This window comes from Crassostrea angulata, chromosome 6 (genome assembly GCF_025612915.1).
Source record: "Crassostrea angulata isolate pt1a10 chromosome 6, ASM2561291v2, whole genome shotgun sequence".
NCBI lineage: Eukaryota > Metazoa > Mollusca > Bivalvia > Ostreida > Ostreidae > Magallana > Magallana angulata.
The window spans coordinates 21,101,319-21,122,480 of NC_069116.1; the positions used below are offsets into that span (position 1 = coordinate 21,101,319).

The 21,162-nt window shown below is 33.3% G+C and overlaps 1 protein-coding gene across 2 annotated transcripts; it reads right to left on the reverse strand.

The window, feature by feature from the left end:
- Nucleotides 1-6,642: 6,642 nt before the first annotated feature.
- Nucleotides 6,643-20,231, reverse strand: LOC128190707 (galactose mutarotase-like). 2 transcript variants are annotated; one of them, XM_052862847.1, is made up of 12 exons: nt 20,096-20,231; nt 19,922-19,949; nt 17,384-17,491; nt 17,205-17,255; nt 15,517-15,580; nt 13,276-13,406; nt 12,913-13,067; nt 10,468-10,677; nt 10,274-10,355; nt 9,918-10,053; nt 8,050-8,230; nt 6,643-7,096 (listed from the first exon to the last, which is right to left on the reverse strand). In XM_052862847.1, the coding sequence occupies exons 2-12, from the start codon at nt 19,932-19,934 to the stop codon at nt 7,019-7,021; spliced, it is 1,209 nt and encodes a 402-aa protein (XP_052718807.1). In that variant the 5' UTR covers nt 19,935-19,949; nt 20,096-20,231; the 3' UTR covers nt 6,643-7,018. The 2 variants fall into 2 exon arrangements, with proteins under 2 accessions (XP_052718807.1, XP_052718809.1); XM_052862849.1 differs by lacking the exons at nt 17,205-17,255; nt 17,384-17,491; nt 19,922-19,949; nt 20,096-20,231 and adding an exon at nt 15,757-16,015.
- Nucleotides 20,232-21,162: the final 931 nt, after the last annotated feature.

The following is a 21,162-nucleotide window of genomic DNA, read 5'->3' on the forward strand; positions in this document are numbered from 1 at the left end:
TTCATCATACCATTGCATCATTACAGCGATTGTGCCACCGTGTCAATGTTATCGTGCTATCGTGCCATCAATACATCGTCGGTGCATCATCGCTTCATCGTTATCGAATTATCACATCATCGCACTATCGACGAAAACCCTAGATGGTGCGATAACGCGATAGTGGACTAAATGGCCCTAGACTGATAGAAAGATATTAGTCTTGCATACATGTACTTAGGGTCTTCTACACCCCGTGACTTTAACTTTTTATGACAGTACGTCACAACATGGCGATTTTAACCGATTGTGAAACATTTTATATGACTTGAATTTCTATCTCTGTAGCTCGATAGTTATAGCTTTGGTCTACAAACCTGAACGTTCCAAGTTCGAATACAGCAAGGGCTTTTCTTTTTATGAGCAACAATTTATTTTAAAAAGTTGGATTCATATATTTAAGGAATATAAAAAATTTTGACTTTTATGCAAACATTTTCTATAGGCATGGATTTTTTTTAGCATATATTTAGCAAATATTTTTAGCATAAAACATTCAACAATTGCTACCGTTGTCATTAACAAAACAATGATATTAAAGTAGCGGAAAAAACACCCCACAGTATTTGCTTCAATAATACTAACATGATTAAAGCCTCTTCTACCGCCAAAAAACCATAGATAAAAGACAAATATTTTAAAATCGTATGAAAACCTGTATATTTGTGGCCAAATAATTATGTTGTCAAAATTGTTTTTCAGACAACAGGGCTACGGATTTTTCCCTGCATAAAAGAAAAAACCGATCTTGCAAATGGCTGCCTATTTTACTGGGAGCATTTGCAAGCGTAGGATCTTTAGCTGTTGTGCTGTTTTTTATGAATCTGATCGATAGGTAAATATAAATCTTACTTTATTAATTGGTCAGTGTACAAATAAAAAAAAGCGTAATGCTACATGTATTTGCTGAAATTGACCAGGGAATCTTGGGTCTCCGATTTTTATAACGTGCCCTTCCTTGATCACCCTAATCGGCGACCCGAATAAAGCAACACACTGTTGCATTATTATGCCAGCGCCAATCATATGCCGTGATTTTTAATAATAAGAAAAACGGTTTTATCGTCAATTCATTATCGTTGAGGATGCACAAGTATGCACATAAAAATTATAAGTGGCGAACGGATATTTTTGTACCTATCCATTTTGCATGAATGACAGCCAGAAAATCCTGGCAGATGAGCTGGTCTAATACTTCAAAATGGCGACCGTGACGGATCTTGTTATTATTTTAATACAAATGAATATTTTTTTTATGAAAAGAAATATTTTTAACCCCAGGAGCCTGTTTTTATGTTCTATAAAAATCTTTTTATTCTGAAGATATTGATGTAAAACAAGATCCTTTGTCGTACACTTCTATTAAACCATAAAATATGGATCGCATCCCTTTACTAAAATAAATGTGAGGAGGAAGCTCAGGTCGTGGTGATTATAAAGTTTAAATCTATTCCGGTTTAACCTCCGAATTTTTTGGAAATATTTCTGATCATTAATAAATTAACAAAAATAGGAAATTAATTAGCCCCGGGTGGCATAATTCAGTTTTGTTCAATGTTTATAAAACCTAAAACAATTGTCAGTTCTCACCCAACTCACTGGTATTATAATTAACTTAATTTCAAACAAATTGAGTCAATAAATGTGATAGACAACCGATCGAATAAGATGCACCAATGTTCATAATCCGTTAAAATGTCTACACAGAAATAAACGTTTTGCTTGGTAGAAGGTTCATATAAAAATATTTAAAAATGTTAAATGTTTATCACAGTTTTCAAAATAAAATCATAGAGATTGAAACATTTTAATTTCCTCTCTTCCATTTGGTAACATGCCACCGTCTTTAGTTTGACTATTTAAAGTGGAAATCATTTTCTGTTCGATAGGCGTATTATCCAGGATCCAAATACAAATACCCATAGCCAGGATCAGTCTAACTATGTTGAGGAAATGTGCCTACCTCCAGTATATGATCAACCAAAAATAGACGATATGTCCCCGGTGTACTGTGACGTCATTGAGAGTGAAGAAGACAAAACACCAAATATCTATACAGAGTGTGTGTAATCATGCGTCCTTTAATGCGATTTCCGCGTAACAAAGCCATTGGAGATTATTCAGACTTGCTTGTATTCATGTACTAACATCGTCCGTGCTGTTCAAGCCAATAATGTACCTTTTTGCCAGTTTGAATATAACAATATTTTTTGGCTTTAAAAGGGCATGGTCACGTCAAATTTTATTTTTCCGTTTTTATTTACAATGCTTAAAGAATGCATTTCTATTGATCAAATGAAATCTGGGTGCAAGTTGATGAGTTATAAGCAAGGTACAGGGCTCAAAATTCTTACTCATGTAAACAAGGCTCGTTCCCTGTTTTTTTGTTTACATAGGTTCAATATACCAGTAAAAAAATTTCAAGCTAATTTGTCTATCTTTTTTATTCATTTTAAGCATAGATAAACAGTTACTAACAATTAACACATTTATTTGAGGTCTAAAACTGGAATTTTCACTTCAACATTCAAAATGTAAACAAAAGCTTTGTTTAAATAGCGAAGAATTGTAAGCTCTGTTACTCGCTTATAACTCAGCAAATGACAATCAAATTTTGGTTGCTTATTAAAAATGCCTTACTGAAGCATTGTTAACATTAAAATCGAAAAAAATAATTTTTGACCAAAATCGTAACCATGCCCCTTTAAAGGTTTATGTATTTTATTTTTTTAATTTAAATGTGTAAAAAAATTTATGTACTAAGCATTTAAAAAAAAATATTTTTGGTGCCAATTCTGGGTAAAAACTATGGTATTTTTTAGTCCCCTACCGGTTTCAGTGGAGAGGACTATAGCTTTCCTGTCCGTCTGTCTGTTTCACTTCAGTTTTCCACAATTTTTTTATGCGTTTGAGGAAAAATATGAAACTTGCTGAAAAGCTTCAACATGTCAAACAACAGATCGCATTTAAACTTTTGTAGCGTTTGGTTGATATATCTTCGGGAAAATTAATTGTACAGTTGTATATTCCAATTCTTTAATGTTCGGGTTGAATAAAACAGGCCAGTATGTGGTCAGTAATAGCGAGCGAAGCGAGCTCTAAGAACCAATGTGCGCGGGAAAAAGAACGAGCTAAACCTACAGATTCACAAACAAAATTTTTTGTCTACATCCCATGATATTCTCTAATGTTTTTCACCCGTGGTGCTATGCCAAAAAACGGCCGACATCTAACTCGTAATTTGAGGTAACTTGAGGTTTGAAGACACGTTTTGAGTACCGCACAAGCTTTTACGAGAGCCAAGAGACTTGTTACATACTTCCATACTTTCGGATATAGTCGAGATACGTAAACAAATATTATAAAAGTTTCTTTTGTACATGTTATAGCCATTTCATAGCAATAATAGTTACAATGTACTATTTTAAATGACACTGCCATGCAGACATATCCTCCAAAAACTTTTTTATATAGCAAATAGGTTAAATGTGTACTTAACGTAGCTCGCGGTTTTGCTGACATCACAATAAGAATCGACATAAAGAGTTGACCTTAATAGTAAACTCATTAGTAGTATACATTTTTAAAAAGATGACAAATGAGATATTTAGAAGCATAAAAGGAAATATTTCAAACAGCTTAAATGCAATTTATTACTGTTTATACAAACATTTATAATTATAAAGTGCTGAAAATTTAAAGATGTCACATTTTGTTCTATAAAGTATGAGTGTGCGATGGAACTCTTCCATTTATAATCATGTTTTAAAATAAACAAGTAAATTAATTAAACTGTATGCATTAACTTCGCTTTTATTTACAATTGAATTAAAATTTCCGGAATTTTAACTACCAATCAAATTTTTCGAATTCTTTTGGCTTGAGCTAATTATTTTATACGATTACAAACATATCATGTCAGTAGTTGCCTGGCAATTTGTTTGCATTGATTGACTCAGCGTTTCACAAAAACAGAAATAGCAATTTTCTGTATCTTTACAGCCTTACGTTAACTGCATTTGTGCTTTTGGTAACATTCACAATATTGTCTAATTAGTATTTACATGTTCTAAAATGTGTTAATCAGTTTGTCTTGTCGATAGATGCATTTCAATTTTTGGGTTCTCAGACGTAAGGAAACGATGACGTCGAGCTAACGTCGTAATGGAAATTTTGAGATTTGAGAAATGTTTAAAATCTTGCTTTGTCAAAAATTGACCGAGAACACGCACTGATTATTTTTTATGAATAGATTTATAATTATATCCTCTGTTATTGTGTTGAGTATAATTAATTTCGTTTGAATCGTTTAAAAGATTGGAGCATAGTTTTGTAATGCGACTAAGATTTGCATTTTACTATATATTTCATTGAAATGGCGTTGCTTGGTTTTATCACTGACACTGTGTTTGAAACACGATAACATTATTACCCCGCAGACGAATCCCAAATAAATTATAGAAATAACACTTGAAAACCTATGGATCACCTGGACGAATTTTCAAGGTAGGTTTTCTTACAAGCAGGTAAACCCGCGAGCTACCTTAATAGAGGACAGGCCATATTTGAAAGTGCTGCACAGATTACACTTATCATCCTCAGAGTGGTGTATTGCAAACGTAAGCAATTAATTTGAGTACATTTAACTGCATCAATTGTTTTCTTCAAAGGACAGTCTGCAAAAGACAAACTTTGTACCGTATTGTTATTCATGAATAATACTGCATATAGATACATTGTAATTGTAAATTCATTAATATCATTTTACATTATTGTTTAAGTTTCAATCACTTGGAAATTGTTCTTTAGCAAAAATAAAAAAAATTGAACACATGAATGAATTACTTTTATGAATTTCATACTTTGCTAGTAAATCTCAAGCAAAAAATAAAGCCTAATTTTTAACAAATATGGTATTTTTTGGTCATATAATTTTTGCTGTATATATAATTAGCAGGCATAGGTTCCTTTGGTACCAACTGTATTGGTGGACCTTGTCTGGAGGGATATTACGAACATGGTTGTAAAAAGAAATGTAACTATAACGAACAACAAGACTGACAGATTCATAGGATCCGTGAATACTACAGGTTAGACCCAAAGCAATTTGAAACGAAAATATGATTTACTTAGCTTTCCAATGTAGGGAAAAGTGTAACTGTACGTCATATCAAGACTGTGACATATTTCAAGGATGTGTGAATAGTACAGGTAACTTATTTAGCTCTTATAAGTAAGCTGTTGTTTACAATATTTTTATCATAAGCATTATTTATCGTTGTTTCTGTTAAGGTAGCGTGTTTGCCATGTGAAGAACAAGTGAGTTACTTTTTTATCTAACGAAAAGCGCTCAAGATCAATCGAAGATGTTATCAAATATGAAAATGGTATTATCTTACGGACCTAACAGGTACGTAGTGACTTTCATTATCCAAACAACTGTTTCTATTTTAAAATACGGTTTATTTTCATTGTGGATTTATTCCTTTTGGTGAGAAGCAAAGACAGGCATATCGATACATCAAGCAAGCAAGAAGTGCTCTTTGCTTGAATTTTGTCTCTTCCTTTCTCGGGTTTCATCATATTTCAAGAGTGGTCTTTCTCCTGGAGTACACAACGTAATATGCTAGCGAAATATTTAGCCATTTCCTTTCAGATTCTGTAATATCCATAATGGATGAAACTTGAATCTTAGATTTAATTTAAAATCGAATGAAGAGAACATGCTATCCTGGTTTAAATTAAAAAAAGATGATAGTCTCTTTCTCGACGGAGGCTTCCACGATTTAATAGATTTCATAAATGACATTGGGATTTCAACCAAATTCTCTGCTTTCTTCTTCTTACTAAAGAGGGCAATGAGTCTAGCTTGGTCACGAAGATCAGATAGGCGGTTGAGTTTGTCAACGCTCGATTAAAGTCATGGAAATTCTAAGAATGGGTTTTCTGCAATAGAGATATCTATAAACTCAAAAAATACACAGAGATTGTTGCTGCTATCTGTAAATGTTTTCGTTTGTCCGTACAACAATTCCGTGAAGTTGATTGTCACACCGCCCAAAAGATGGTAGAACTTTCAATGATGGAAAACCTAGACTAGCAAGATGTGGAAAAACATATGCAGTTGCGAAACCATATAAGACATTGACAGAACTTTGAATTAATTGATTTTATATTTCCATTTTTAAGTGAAGACTATCTTGGGTCTATTACATTTATAGAGTATCAACAATCACAGGCGCTCTAATACGCCGACTAGTTAGCATCTGAAAGACGGAGAATGAGACATGAAGGTCAAGAAGACCTACAATGAATACATTAGAAGAAAAATGCAATCCAGACATTCATCGTCCAAACGATCCACTTGTTGATTGGTATTGTAAGTGCAAAGCTTACTTAAAGGCGCGCACGGCATGAATCCCCAAAACGGAGTTTGATACTTAACTAGCTGAGTTTAAAATAAAATTATTAAATAATGTCAGAAATAGAGATTACAAGATTTTTCGTCTTTAAGGAAAAACTGGTTATTGTGTTATAACATTCAGTAGTTAGAATATATACCGAATATTATTCAAGATGTAAAAAAAAACCAACAATATTGAATCATTTTAGATAAGTGTTATTTATATATATCGTAAAGAGCAGAAATTAGAATTTCTGAACCACAGTAAAAATTTTAAAAAAATATAGAAACATTAAAAAAAAAGAGACTTGAGAAAGTCTAACATCTACTCACCATTTTTTTCACTTGAGCTTACCAAAACCGTTGCAGAAACATTGTTAAATTACTTATTTGTAAAGTTAGAAAAAGATTCTATAAACGAATGAGTATTTTCAATCATTTGATACTTCTATCTAGTAGTTATAGAACAATCGGTGTACACAGATAATACCGTTGAATTAAATTCAACATGATAGTATTTTTTTTAATAAATGATATTTGATTGATGAGCATGGATCATTCTTAAAAAAAAAATAATCATTTCACACCAAATTTATAAATTGTTCTCTGTGTATAAATTTCTTCAGGTCGTAGAATGGTATCCGGAAAATTAGGCTGGAAATAAAAACATATTCAAACGTCAATTCTTGTAATTGTACACATATCACAGCATTATATACATAGTGAGGGTTTATTAGTCCCCTACCGGTTTCACCGGAGGGGACTATAGCTTTCCTCTGCGTCCGTCAGTCCGTCTGTCCGTCCGTCCGTCTGTCTGTCCGTCCGTCAGTCTGTCTGTCTGTCCCACTTCAGTTTTCCACACTTTTTTTCTTTATGCATTTGAGGAATAATATGAAACTTGCTGAACAGCTTCAAAATGTCAAACTACAGATCAAGTTTACACTTTCGTTGCGTCTGATTGACATATTATCGAGAAAATTAATTTTTTATATTCCAATTTTTTAATGTTCGGGTTCGTTATCGGGTTCGGTGTGTAACTGTAAAACGAGGTCAGTATGTAGTCAGTAATAATATCGTGCGTTACTTGTACCATTCCTTTTCCTGTACCATTCCTTTTATCATTTCTAACAAACAAATAAATTCTATAAAATAGTGTCAAGCATTGTGTTGTAAATTTAATCGGCAGGGGTTTTTTTGTATTAGTATTACAATCGGGTTCGTTGTCGGGTTGGGCTGTTTAACTGTTTGGTTTGATTCGGGGTACAGAAGACGGTAAGAAATGATATTGTGCATAACAGTGCATTGTTTTCACAAATTTTTACCAGCGAATACAGAATAAACTTGGCGAAATTACAGGAGATGAAATAAAGAGTATTATTTTACCTATTTCCTATTTAATTTCTATATCAACTATATAGTTTTAATTTCCTCTTTTCTTTTATCTCTGATTAAAGCATGACATCTCGTTTACAATAGCTCTGAAATAGTTGTGTGCTTGGAAGCTTTCATAGAATAATACAAACCGGTAGGGGACATGTATTGCTTATGCAATACTCTCAGAATGCTTGTTAAGATTGGGTTTGCTGCAAAATATTATATTTACTTACCATATTAACCCCGCTTGGGAGCTGCATTGGAATTAGACAGACCCCGCCGTCCTCGAAAGGACCGTACATCGCTCCATCTTTCCCATACAAGTTTGGCTTCATACGGGATGAGAAATACACATCTAATCCGGGTTCTGTTGTGAAAACATCAATGTAACGACCATTTGTAGGATTTTCAAGTCTAAAAAAAAAGAAAATTGCTGCACTGATCTTTTAATAAACGTGTAGTTAATAAAACTTAACTGTGTTTTACTTAAACAATAAAATACTTTCGTTTGTGATTTATGCGGGTTTGAAGCTTTGCAAATGTTGAAATACATATTTCAAATTACTCAAGTACAAATGTCACTTGCATCGGACGGATTATGAATCAAAAATTTATCGACACTCAATTAAAGTACCGATACCTTAGTACATCAAGACTTGTACTTTTAAGACACTGAATCACAAGATGACGATTTAAATTTTTTGTTAGATTGTATCAATCGATTTGATTGAATGTATTTTATCATAGCTCGGTGGTTAAAGTATCGGGCTGTTGAACCACAGATCAAGAGTTCGAATCCGCTTATAGCTTTTGTCCATATTTACTTTATTAAATGTTTAAAATGATATTTTTATCCAAAATTGCATATTTCCCGAATTTCTGACTTATGTATTTCTTATGCTGTCTGACTTATGTATTTCTTATGCATCTACTATCTATATATATCTTTTAGAATCAAGTCATTTTAGCTGATTTGAGAAACAATATATCACGGAGTAGTAAACCAGCTCAAAATTTCTCAATATACATTTAACAAATAATTCATTTAGGAAACACAAATCGAAATTACATAGAATATTGAACACTTTGGCTAATTCATTTTCCCATGAATGCGAACACTGCAGAAAATAATAAACCAACAGGTCACCCGAGTACCATAGCCCATACACAGATATGTCGAGGAAACTCATAATAGAGTGCATGACCTGATATTGAAAAGGTGCAAGACTCTGATATGAAATTTTCCCAATATTTGTTAACTTTCAAGATAGGTTTTATGTGTATATGTTTTCATAGATCAAACTAAAACAAACCGGCTTGTATAAATATTTCATTTAAAACAACCTCTCACATACCAAGGGGCCAAACAACCCCCCCCCCTTTTAAATTGGGCAATTAAATGATAAAACAATGGCCATTAATATCTCTTCCCATATTCCAGTTTTTTAATAATCAAACAACATGGATGCATCATCATCTGGTACTTGCACCCAAACCATTTTACATGTTCAGCTTATCATTTATTTGGCTAACCAATTATTACTTTACAAGTCTATTACTTGACACATATGTTTTAAATTAGAAAGTTTGAAAACTGTTTTGGATGTTTTATTTAAATAATTAAGATGCCCATATAACTCTTTAAATCAAACAAATATAAATGTAGTATGACTACAATCTTTCGATGCCCCGTGTTAAAACAGTTTTTAAAGAGAGCATCAGTCGGAAGGGATCGGACGAAGTATTGAAATACCAGGCAACAAACATGCCAGTGTCTGGAGATCGAAACATTTAAAATGGCGGTATAGCTAAATTTTTTCAGAGCTTTGTACTTTTGTATTTTATAATTACTGTCAATCGGTTATTCTAAATTTACAACTTAACATTTCCCACATAAACTAGTGAAGAACGACTTATACCTTTCAGATAATATGACAGCAAAAATTTATAATAATTTTCATAAAACTATAAGTAGTTTGTCAAGAGTAAAATTTACCAGCCAAGTTATCATTCATATAAAGTTGGTGGGAATTAAATTCATTTCTGAACTCAACTGAAATAAACCGCTTAAAAACAACTACTAGTAACAAATATGACGTACCTTGCAACATGTTTCCTAGTTCCTCGATCTCCAAAAGAATAGCAAGAAACTATGAAATCATTAATAACTTTCCTCACAAGTGTTGGATTTTGAAAATCAAATATGGTTCCGTTGACTGTTGCCAGTTCGCCATCTCCTAATGTGATATAAAAAAAAACCCAACTCTCTCAGTTTTAGAGACTATCAGATGTTACTTTGTGGCAAATAGTTAAATATATTTAAAATAAATATTATATATTAAAGATAAAAGTCTTTTCAAGAAAGTTGTTTTCAGATCTAGATGAAAAAGTCACACAATGTATTGAGTATTTCATTTTTTCAATGCAACCCCGTTTTAATAAACTTTAATCACATACCCTTTGGAAGAAGAGCTTCATCAATTGGAACATATGTATCAGAAAAAACTGATATCAGATGGTCGCCATTTTTGCCAGCTTTCTGTATAATCAATAGGTAAAAAAAATACGCTGATATTTGTTTTAAACATCCAAATATTTAAAATTTCATTCAATAAATACAAAAAATTTTAACCATAAAAACCAAGCCATACATGACCCTCCAGATTGAAGTAGACGTGATTAGAAAGGTTGATAGGGGTCGCTTTTGTTGTTGTCGCCCTGTAATCTAGAATTAGTTCGTTTTCATTTGTGAGTTGAAATGAAATGACGGAGGTCAGCTCTCCAGGAAACCCCTCTTCCCCATCCGGACTCACGTACGTCATCTCCACTTTGTTCCCTTTTATCTTGGCGTCAAATAATTTCTGTGAATTTAAACAGGGAGAATAATGATACAAAGAATTTTAAATGTTATTGTAAACATGAACTTTATATATACGCTTACCACAAATCGGGGTCCAAGACTAAACAATTAAGAATCAACAATTTGTCAAATTGCTTGCACATAAGTACATATAATAGCATATATTATAACATTTGATTTTTTGAGAATAAAGTAAAAAAAGTTCAAGGTAAACCCTTCAATATGGCCTCACCCTACACCCAAAGATCGTGACTTTGACAAACTTGAATCTACACAATCTGACATTGCTTTTACACAGGTTACAGCTTCTCTGCCAAATTGGCTTTCGAGTGGAAGATTATTAAAGATTGTTCTCTACATATCCCTATGTAAAACTGCCATTGTGGATCAATCCTACACCAACAGATCATGATTTGAACAATCCTGAATCTACAGTTATGTGGATGCTTCAACACAATGTACTGCATTTCTGACCAACTAGTTTGTTTTAAGAAGATTTGTCTCAATATATTCTAATACAAATTGAATTGAACGGCCCAATCCTTCCGTCAGGGATTAGGATTTAGACAAACATGAATCTACAGAATCGAGGATGCTTTCATTCAAGTTTCAGCTTTTTGGCCGATTGGTTTTGAGGCAAAGATTTTCAAAGATTTTTCTCTATTTATTCTTAAGTAAAAATTCGATCCTCCCATTGTGGCCCCACCCTACCCGGATCATGATGTGGACAAACTTGAATCTACACTACCTTAGAATGCTTCCATAAGTGTTTCAGCTTTTCTGGTCAATTGGTACTTGAGAAGAAGATATTTAAAGATTTTTCTTTATAGATTCCAAAGCAAAAATTCGACATCCACTTGAATAATTTTTCTAGCCAAATGGTTTTAGAGAAGATTTTTGAAATTTTTTTTCTCTAAAATTGTTTATAATCTTCCGTTCAAAGAGATTTGGCCCCTTGATTTTAGCAAACTTGAATCTTTTTTTACCAATGGATGCATTATGCATATGAGACACATCGCTCATATGAATAATAGTTCTTCTATCATTCTATTTCAAATTGTTTAAATATGAAATTTTTAAAAAGTATTAAAAGCTCTCTTATATTCCAAGATTTGACAATATTTTTAAGAACTTATAAAAAGAAGCCTAATTTTTTGGACATAAAATCTATTATATCAAAGATATCTTAGGATCTAAGATACATCAACTGGCCAATCTTATTACCCTGGGTCTTAACGTACATGTATAAAAGATAACAAATTGTAAAATGAACTATACATCATTATAAAAAAAGGAAAGACTTTAATACGAGGATGCAAATACATAGTTAAATACCGTAACTTAACGTTGCATTGTATTTCTTGAGAAGATTTTGATACAATTTTCATATATACTTCTACGTTCTAATATCACAAACTGTAGCACTGTAGTTCTTGAAAAGAGGGATTTTTCAAACATTTACCATTTTTATTTCTTTTTTATTTATTAATACTGGGGCCCCAGTATTATTCCGTAGGACATGATTTCAGCAATTGATTTTACACTTTCTTAGAAAGCTTGCATTGTAAGATCAAAAATTTAGCATTGAAGTTCTTAACTATATATTTCGATGTTGAAATCTGTACCTCTCTTGGGGCGCCACCTGCAGTATTGGTCCAGGGGTCACAGTTTAAACAAACTAGAATCTACAATTTTTGAGGATGTTTGCATTGTACAGGGAATATCATAAAATTGTAGCATTGTAGTTCTATAGAAGATTTTAAATATCTCCTCTTTATATTTCTATGTAATAGTTGGAATCCCTTTGGGCCCCAATATTAGTCAAGGGGTCACGATTTACCAATTTACAATCTTCACTTTATATACAAGCTGTGTTGTAAATATGGGCATTTCTGATGCAGTGGTTCTCTTAAAGATTTCCGAGACACGCGCCCTATTTTCATTGCTCAGCAATTATCTCCTTTTTAAAAAGGGTCTAGCTCTTTATTTTTTTATTCCGATTCTCCATCCCATTAGGGTGCTTTGTGCAAAGTTTTGTTACATTTGGCCCAGTGGTTCCAAAGGGAAGGACAGACGAACGGACAACAGGTGATTAGGAAAGCTCACTTGAACCTTCTGTCATATAAGCTAAAGAATGGGAAAAGAACTTATAAACTACATAATTGCCATATTCTGAAAAACTGATCAGAAGTGGCACTTGTTGAATCTGAAGATGCGTTATCTGAATGGGACTTACAGAATCGAAGCCATAGAAGCCCCCATGGACTTGATTTTGTCCTTCGTTGGCCGAGACATTGTACTCCACTCCGTCTATGGTGAATTTGGCGCCTTTTAGGCGTTCTGTTATCCGACCGAGAGCAGCCCCAATTTTCGTGTGTCTATCTTCATATTCTGATAATTTTATAATAATAACAATGCCATTGTTTAAAGGTCAAGGTGTTTTTGGTTTTTAGAACAGCGCCTCTTGTTGTAAATTTTATTACATTCTCACTGTAAACTGATAAATTGATAGTTTATGTCGGCGCAATATATTGATATTTGACAAGGCAATATTTTATATTGATTACTTAAGAGAATAAAAACTATTGTGCATGTTTACCAGCAGCAGTGTCAAATCCCAAACTAATATCAAGAATTACTCCGTTTTTATCCGGCATCAGGATATCGGTAATTGTTGCTCCATAGCTGATGATGCGCACCGTGATATTGTTCTTGTTGGTAAAAGTAAATCTACAGAGATATATATGAGACAAATGCTGATTAGAAATGCATCGTACACGATAAAATGAAGAACATAATTATACATTAAAATTCGAACACCCCCCCCCCCCCCAATTAGTTTCCTAACCAATATCGTTTCTGATTATGTCTATGCACGAAATACCTACAAAGCTACAGTTTCTATCTGATTTATATAAAGATATGTTATTCTGATAATCAGTAACGTTTTTCCCATGCATACTATGATACTCAAACCATTAGTATTTCTCTAAACTGACTATAACCCCCCCCCCCCCCCCCCCCCTTTTAGTTTTTTTAACAGTACCATTTGTTCTTATCAGCACAAGGATATGAGACATTACATTACAGAAGTATTTCCTTTTAGATGTTTAAAGTGATAGTAATTATTTTCTAAGGACTTCTTGCAGTAAAAACCCACTTCTGTTTATTTTAAATATATAGTACGAACGTAAGTGCAGATGTATTATTTCCTTCATGGAAAAAAAAATAACCAAAGTACTGAAAGTACTGTAAAGCGTTAACCTTGGATGGATGTAAAATGAATAATTTCTAATTGTAAACTTGAAGAAATATTTGATTTGCAATTTTGATGTTGATAGCAATGAAATTGTAGGAAAAAGGATAGAATGCAAGTTTTTTTGTCTTTAAAAGGCAGCAAAATATGCATGTGTACGTTTAAAGGGTTCTATATTAATAAGTTAGTACCACAATGTGTTTTTATTAGGGAGTGTTTGCTCGTAATAAATGCAAATTTTGTCCACATGTTGATTTTTCTGGAACATTGTACAACATGTATATGAAAAATTTGTCTTTTCGTTTGATACAAACAATTCATTGTAGTTTTCATCAAACAAACCTTTGATGAGAGTGACTTTTAAGGTGATATTAAGGAAAAGTGTAATTATAATGCATCTAAAGTTAATATGTTATCACAAAAGTTCTAGGATGTTTTTAGTGTTAAAAGTGCTACGACTGTCTGTATTAAGACAGAAAACAATTTTGTTATATCTGCTCATTATTTCACTGGGAAATCTTCACTTTATTCAATTGGTTTGTATACCGTCTTGTGTTTACTCTCGTTCAATTAAGTCCAGTTAAATTATCTAAACAAAGCAATAAGTTACAGTGTATCTTTTAATCCAGCATTGTCTTTAGATAAAAATGTATTAGTTACTCATGGATACGGATTCAGTTAAAGCGAATCGTATTCATCTGCTCTCATTCCTAGTCAACTAATTGTTATATATTGTGCAAATGTTATCAAATTGTTTACTTACTTGTATACAAAAATATATCATTATACATATTAGAAAGTTACAATTATATACTTTTGTTTTATTCAACTTGATGTGCAAGAACTATTTTATGTGCATATACTTAGATACAGGCAGTGTAGATGTGAAATCTGCAAGATCACTATAAAATGGCTGCCGAGCATATGGTAATCGTGTATGTTTTTGATTTACATTAATTCTTGCAGCCGGCAGGTCATGTGTTTTTTGAATTTTCGAAAAAATAAACCCAAAGAATCAGACAACGTTGTTTTACACAAAGTTTGTAATTGAAATGCATAAAATTAATAGACATGTTAAGTTTTGTGTGTTAACAAGATTTAGTAAACAATACAGTTGTAGAATTGATTATACGGCACAGAGAAAATGTGTAGAATGATTGATTACCGGTATTTTCGTGTTTAAAAATGTAATAAATAACTGAAGTATTATGATAATTACACAAAATATTTGTGACAAACTAGAACGATAATTAGTACACTTAATTAAAAACTGTTTTCCTCCTTCTATCTTCAGTTAAGGTTATTCCAAAAAGAATTATTCGGTCTTTGACGATTATATGCCAAATTCGTAAAGAGGGAGTTTTTAAAAAAAATGTTGGTTAGGGGGTATTTGCCTCCTAGCAGAAGCCTCGCTATATAGCCAGTCTTCCACAAAGGTGGTTTTCCCTATCTGTTTTCCCCATTTTTTTAATAGATTTGAGTATGTTCCTATACAAAAAAAATAAAACAATAACATAGAATGAGCTTAATGTACCGCCATAGATGGAAAGGAATGTCTAATGCTAGTGTTTAATCTTGACCTACCTTTTTACTTTTCTTCCATCTTTAATTTCGCCAAATGGCTCCTCTGTAGGGATAACAGCATCGTCTGCATTGAAAGTAAATGGATACAGGCAAACAACAAATAAATATAGAGAAACACGTGCCTGTAAGTACATCTATCAAAGATATTATATAATGCGCACGATTACACATTAAGATATCTATTCAAATTTCGATTGACAAGACCACAAAACCACAAATGTGCGAACAAAATAACTTTACCCAAATCTTTAAAAGCTGTTTCCATGTTCTTCAAATCCCGATCTAATTGTTACTTAATTGTGAAAACTAACTAGATAAGGTCCAGTATGATGACTGTGGTGTTATCCCAAAAAGACGGTTCAGATGAACAAGTTAAACAAAGATAGGCAGAATATTCATCTTGTCGATACTAGAGCGCCTTGAACTGTGGCACAGTGACAACCATTTTATCAGCAAGTCTCTTTTAAAGATAAAATGGCTAGCAACAGTCCATTTGTTAAGCATTCACAAACGTAAAGAAATGATAAATGTGAGCCATTGGGATACAGAGATCAATGTAATGGAAATCTACAAGACCACCCACACCCCCTCCCCTCATCTTCTTCGTGTTCTCCGTTCTGAAAAATCGTAGTGAATGTTTACCAGTTTTTTTCTATGTCAGTTTTCTGATATAAAAATGATTTAAAATGTTGTTATACTTGTAATTTGATATTCCGTATGCTCATCTTCGGGATTTTTTATACGCATGGAATGAAAATTTTTGGCTTTCGAGGGGATGAGATATCATGAAAAATATGACGATGGCAGGGAAATATAATGATTTTTTTTGCCATGACACGTGACTGACAAGAACAAATAAGATAACGCGTTATACAGAAATGATAATGAGGTATATAATAAAACATCATATCAACTCCTTCTAAATAACTGCACCTCTGCTATTTTAAAAGGTCAACATCTGGTAAATGATTTTAGAATGTCTCATAGGTGCCAGATCCATTACGTCATAATTGATTTGATACTATTTTTTCCAGTGCTTAATGTTTATATAAGAATTATATTAAAAAATTGTACATTTTCATAAAATACCATTGGAAATCCTTTAAAAAATAATTCCGCTCTCTATGTTTAATTCAATATCATGTAAAGAAAGAGGTAAAAAAAAAAAATCTGTATTCCGTTTTAAGAGAGACTGTAGACACTATGGATATATTTCATTCGTCAAAATCGGGAAAAAACTCAGAGATTTGAAGCTGGGTTTTTTTCATATTTCATTGATAATGACAGTTTAATTATCTGATAATATTATTTATAATTATTAATGACTTTTGTTGATCTCTAAATTAGGCCCCGATACACCTTGTAAATACAAGATATTATTATGAAGAATCCTTGAAAGAATTCATATATCAAATTCAGAAATATGCTGGCTCCTGTCATTAACCCAATCTTAACCAAGCAGTTGTTCGACAATGTGACTTCTATCGAGCTCCCTCATCCGAATTAAAGATAAATCCAAGCTTTTTGCTATGTATGCAATTGCCACCTTATTGAGCAGAAACTTTCTACATCGATTTGCTGCAGAAGAAACTTCAGCTAAAACTTGATGAAATTGATGACGAAGAAAATGGACAAAAAAATCGCAAACAAGAAGATAATTAAACTACTCAAAAGAAAAAAAATCAAACCTTCTTTCCATGCCAATGTCTTTCCAGAGCTATCATGTGTGCTGTTGCCGGCTAAAAAGGGGAAAGAATAAACAGATGAAAATATAATGTAAACAGCCCGATTGGAACTGTAATGACATTATGTACACCAAATGCTGTTATTAAGTAGCAGTAGACACAAACATTCTCTGTTAACTTACTTGCAAAGTAAATGGCCAAAACGACTCCCGCAACCCCACATACTGATACGGCTGCTAGGACCCCTACGATGATACGGTGGCGACTGCGACTACACACGGAGTTAACCTCTGTGAAAAGATCAGACATATACTCCAGGAAACATAGTTTATGGATTAATGCTAGTTAATCGAGATTATGGTATAATTATCGTAACATAAAACCCACCAAACTCCCATCCTTTTTCAAATGGAAAAAAAAATAATTATCCTTATTTATATATAATTATAATTTTCTCAGTAGAGAGAACGTTTCAACTTTAAACAGGTCTTTAAAACATTATTCAATAATACTTAGCAGATATTGGACCTATTTATATACTCGGTCAGACAGTAGGCAACTAAATGATCCTAAACACATTGGGATAAGGGGTTAAGAAAACCAACGTGCCAGACCAAATCCCATCACCCCTTTATAGTCCAATCCACACTTTGCAAAAGTTGTTCCCCTTTGTTGGGTCAACCCAAAGGTCAAAAGGGAAAAAACAACTTTTCCCTTTTTTATTCAACCAAATATTTTGGCGTCCTGTGAAAAAATCTCTTTGAATTTAATTTATTCCTTCGATGTGTGGATTGCCCCAATTTGGTACAATCAAAATTAACAGCGGAAACGGATTTCTAATGTCAAATGACGAAGTTACAACACTCTAAAGTACAAAGGCTACTGTGAGAAATATTTTGGGTTTTCCCCCAAGATGGCGGCCAAGGGACATGACTTTTGTAAAGTGTGGATTGGTCTATTGTATCTTTTTTTTCTCGATGGTTGATTTTAAACTTCAGTTGACAGGGAACTCATGGATCAACAACCATAAAATACAAGGTCTGAAACAGAACTATCAATTTATAGAAAAAATGTTTACAACATGAGGCGAACATTTTTTTTACCAAAATAATTCTGAAAGTTTTTTTTATGGGATGGTAGTGTAACACAAAATTGAAATAAAAATAAATGTGTTAACAATTTGAACGCCGTACCTCTTTTAGGGCCCCGGTTTTGGTTTAAAGGCCAATGTTTATATTTTACACATATTTTAATTATATTGTTAATTTTAAATACCGCCGGTACCTTTAACATTGATTTGTGTGTGTCAGCATCATTCTTTGAGTCTTATCGTAAATTTTTTCATAATTATATCTAATGCCAGTGTATTTAGGAATATTCGTTGCTTTTTATCATTGCATGCACGTTGTTTTGTTTTCACAAGAAAAAACATAAAACTGCGCATCACAATATTTGCAGGAACACAGATCGAGCTCTTCTTTGGCTACGATATTAATCTAAGGGCCCCCGTCACAGGTTTACGATTTTGGGTCTACACTGTAAATCAAATGCTTGCATAGTAATGCATTGCAGTTCTTGAGAAGAATTCCAAATATTTCCTCTGATATAATTTTATGTTGACATCCTTTCTGTTGTGTCCAGTTTTGTTCTGGAGGCTAGGGTTTGCACGGATACTGCATGATCAAATCTATCATAAAGCCCCTCCGACTTTCAATTCGCCCCCCCCCCCCCCCCTGAAAAAAATATCTGGATCCGCGCATGTGCCTTACTTCGCATGCACATCAAACACATGTGTCGTATGTATATCGTCTGCATCATTTTGAAGACCCCGGCTGCCCTACATCTACAAAAATACTCCGTTTGTTATATAAATGCGGCATTGCACGATCTGTCAAATTGTGTGGTTTGAGCATACATGTGCAAGGTTATAACAAGCAGAGAGAGAGAGAGAGAGAGAGAGAGAGAGAGAGAGAGAGAGAGAGAGATTTCCAGTCTTTGCCACACTATATGCATAAAGACGCATTAAAAGAGCCGGGCTCTCACTATTTCAGTACTTTAATCGTTGGTGTTAGTTAGCCCCCCCCCCCCCCCCCCCCCCCGAAAAAAACCGTTGAATATACAGCAATATACATCTTTCATTGAAAACTTCAAAAGTTCGCTCAAATGTCAAACATTAACAATCACTGACAGACTGAAGATAAAGGCCTGTCTCAAGTGACTGAAACGTAAACAAAAGTAAAAATTTATTATAAACTCTGAACAGAACTATCAAAATAGTTTGATGCAATTTTAATCAAAGTTGATTAAAAGTGTTTAATTTTACATTTTGGTCTAAATTTGCAGACAGTAAATTCGAGATACCCGACAAAAGAACAGTCGGTGATCCAAATCAACCACGTTTTCGATTAGCACTTTCCATACAGTGAAGGCGCTTAAAATGCTGTATGGAACATGTTTTATAAAGCACATTCATGTTATCGATACTGGAAATCGCAAATATCTTGCAGACACCTTTAGGCTTTAAACATGCACATATAATCACGCAGAATCCAGCTTCATCACACACACGCACGATTTTCCACATCTATATTGACCGGGCGTAATCGTCTTTTTTTCAAGAGATTTGTTTTTTAGGGACTGCGATTCAAAGGGCAATGATTTGCCGACTAAATGTCATTATTACGTTAATATATACGTAAACAGTATAAACAACCACTCACCTGCGTCCGACATTGTTACAGGATTCACCTACAACAGATGATGTTTTCAGATGATAGTATAAACTTTATAATTTCACTTAAGACGAAAAACGATGAACATCGATCTCAGGCTGTGCGTCAAAATAGCAAGGAAATTGAATGTTGTCTTAAAACATAAATGAAAACTTGACCTACCTTTTGACTTTCAGCTTTAGTGAGCTCTTGTGATCTGTGAGCGTAAACTTTCACCGTCGAATTCGAAATCAAAACCCAAGATATCTCCTGACGTGTATATCATCTTCTGCTTTGCGTATTTTGTTTTATCATCAAGCAAAAGTATTTATAACCGTTACATAACTGGTTTTTTCTGTACCGCCAATGAAAGTGCACATATGTTAAGGGTTTTCATGTTGGGTTAAGATCTACAATTAGGAAGTAGGAATGATCACTACAAATTTCATCTCTAAAAACCCTGTTTTGAAAATATTTACCTTAATTGCCTTACTAACTGAAAACATTTTTAAAGAATTGTTTTAAATCCAAATTTGAGCTCGGAGTTGGTCTTCGTTTACCACAACATAACACCGTATCATTCGGACCAGGGGGTGTCATTAAAACGTTAAAACGGGTATCAGAAAGAAATATAATAAAGTCAGTGTAACGTCAGTGTAACATCTTTTTTTTACACTTGCCATTTTTCAAGAAAAAATATAAAATTAAGTTGACAATCATTCAAACATACATATAATAACGTCTACAACGAAGTGTTTCTCATACATTCAAGTTGTATACTGATACGTCAAGGTTTTGTGATAACGACAGCCTAAGGAGACGCACCGTACTGCCTTGATGCATGTGCTCCTTGTGAGAAAACATATCTTAATTAGAGCTATTCAGTCATCTCAGACTGAAGTTTGAGTGCTTCTCACACCACATGAATTACCTAGAATTGGAAAATTAGAGGACTGGTGCAATTCAAAATTGTCTTCACAACATGCATGTGAAAGTAGAATAGCCTGACCGTATTAAAATACGAAAGAACATCACGTGTGGCAGTAATCGAAAATATGGGGATTTACGTTGGAATTTTTCTTGAAGCTGATCAGAATGTACGCACATGGTTCTGGTAAAATCGCGATATTGCCGCTTTAAGACGCAGTGCAGTGACAAGTCATTTCAGATGGTCGCTCTTGGAGACATTTGCGTTTATCAAACACATCACTTTACTGATTATCTTTCAAGAATCATTACTGAATTAGTCT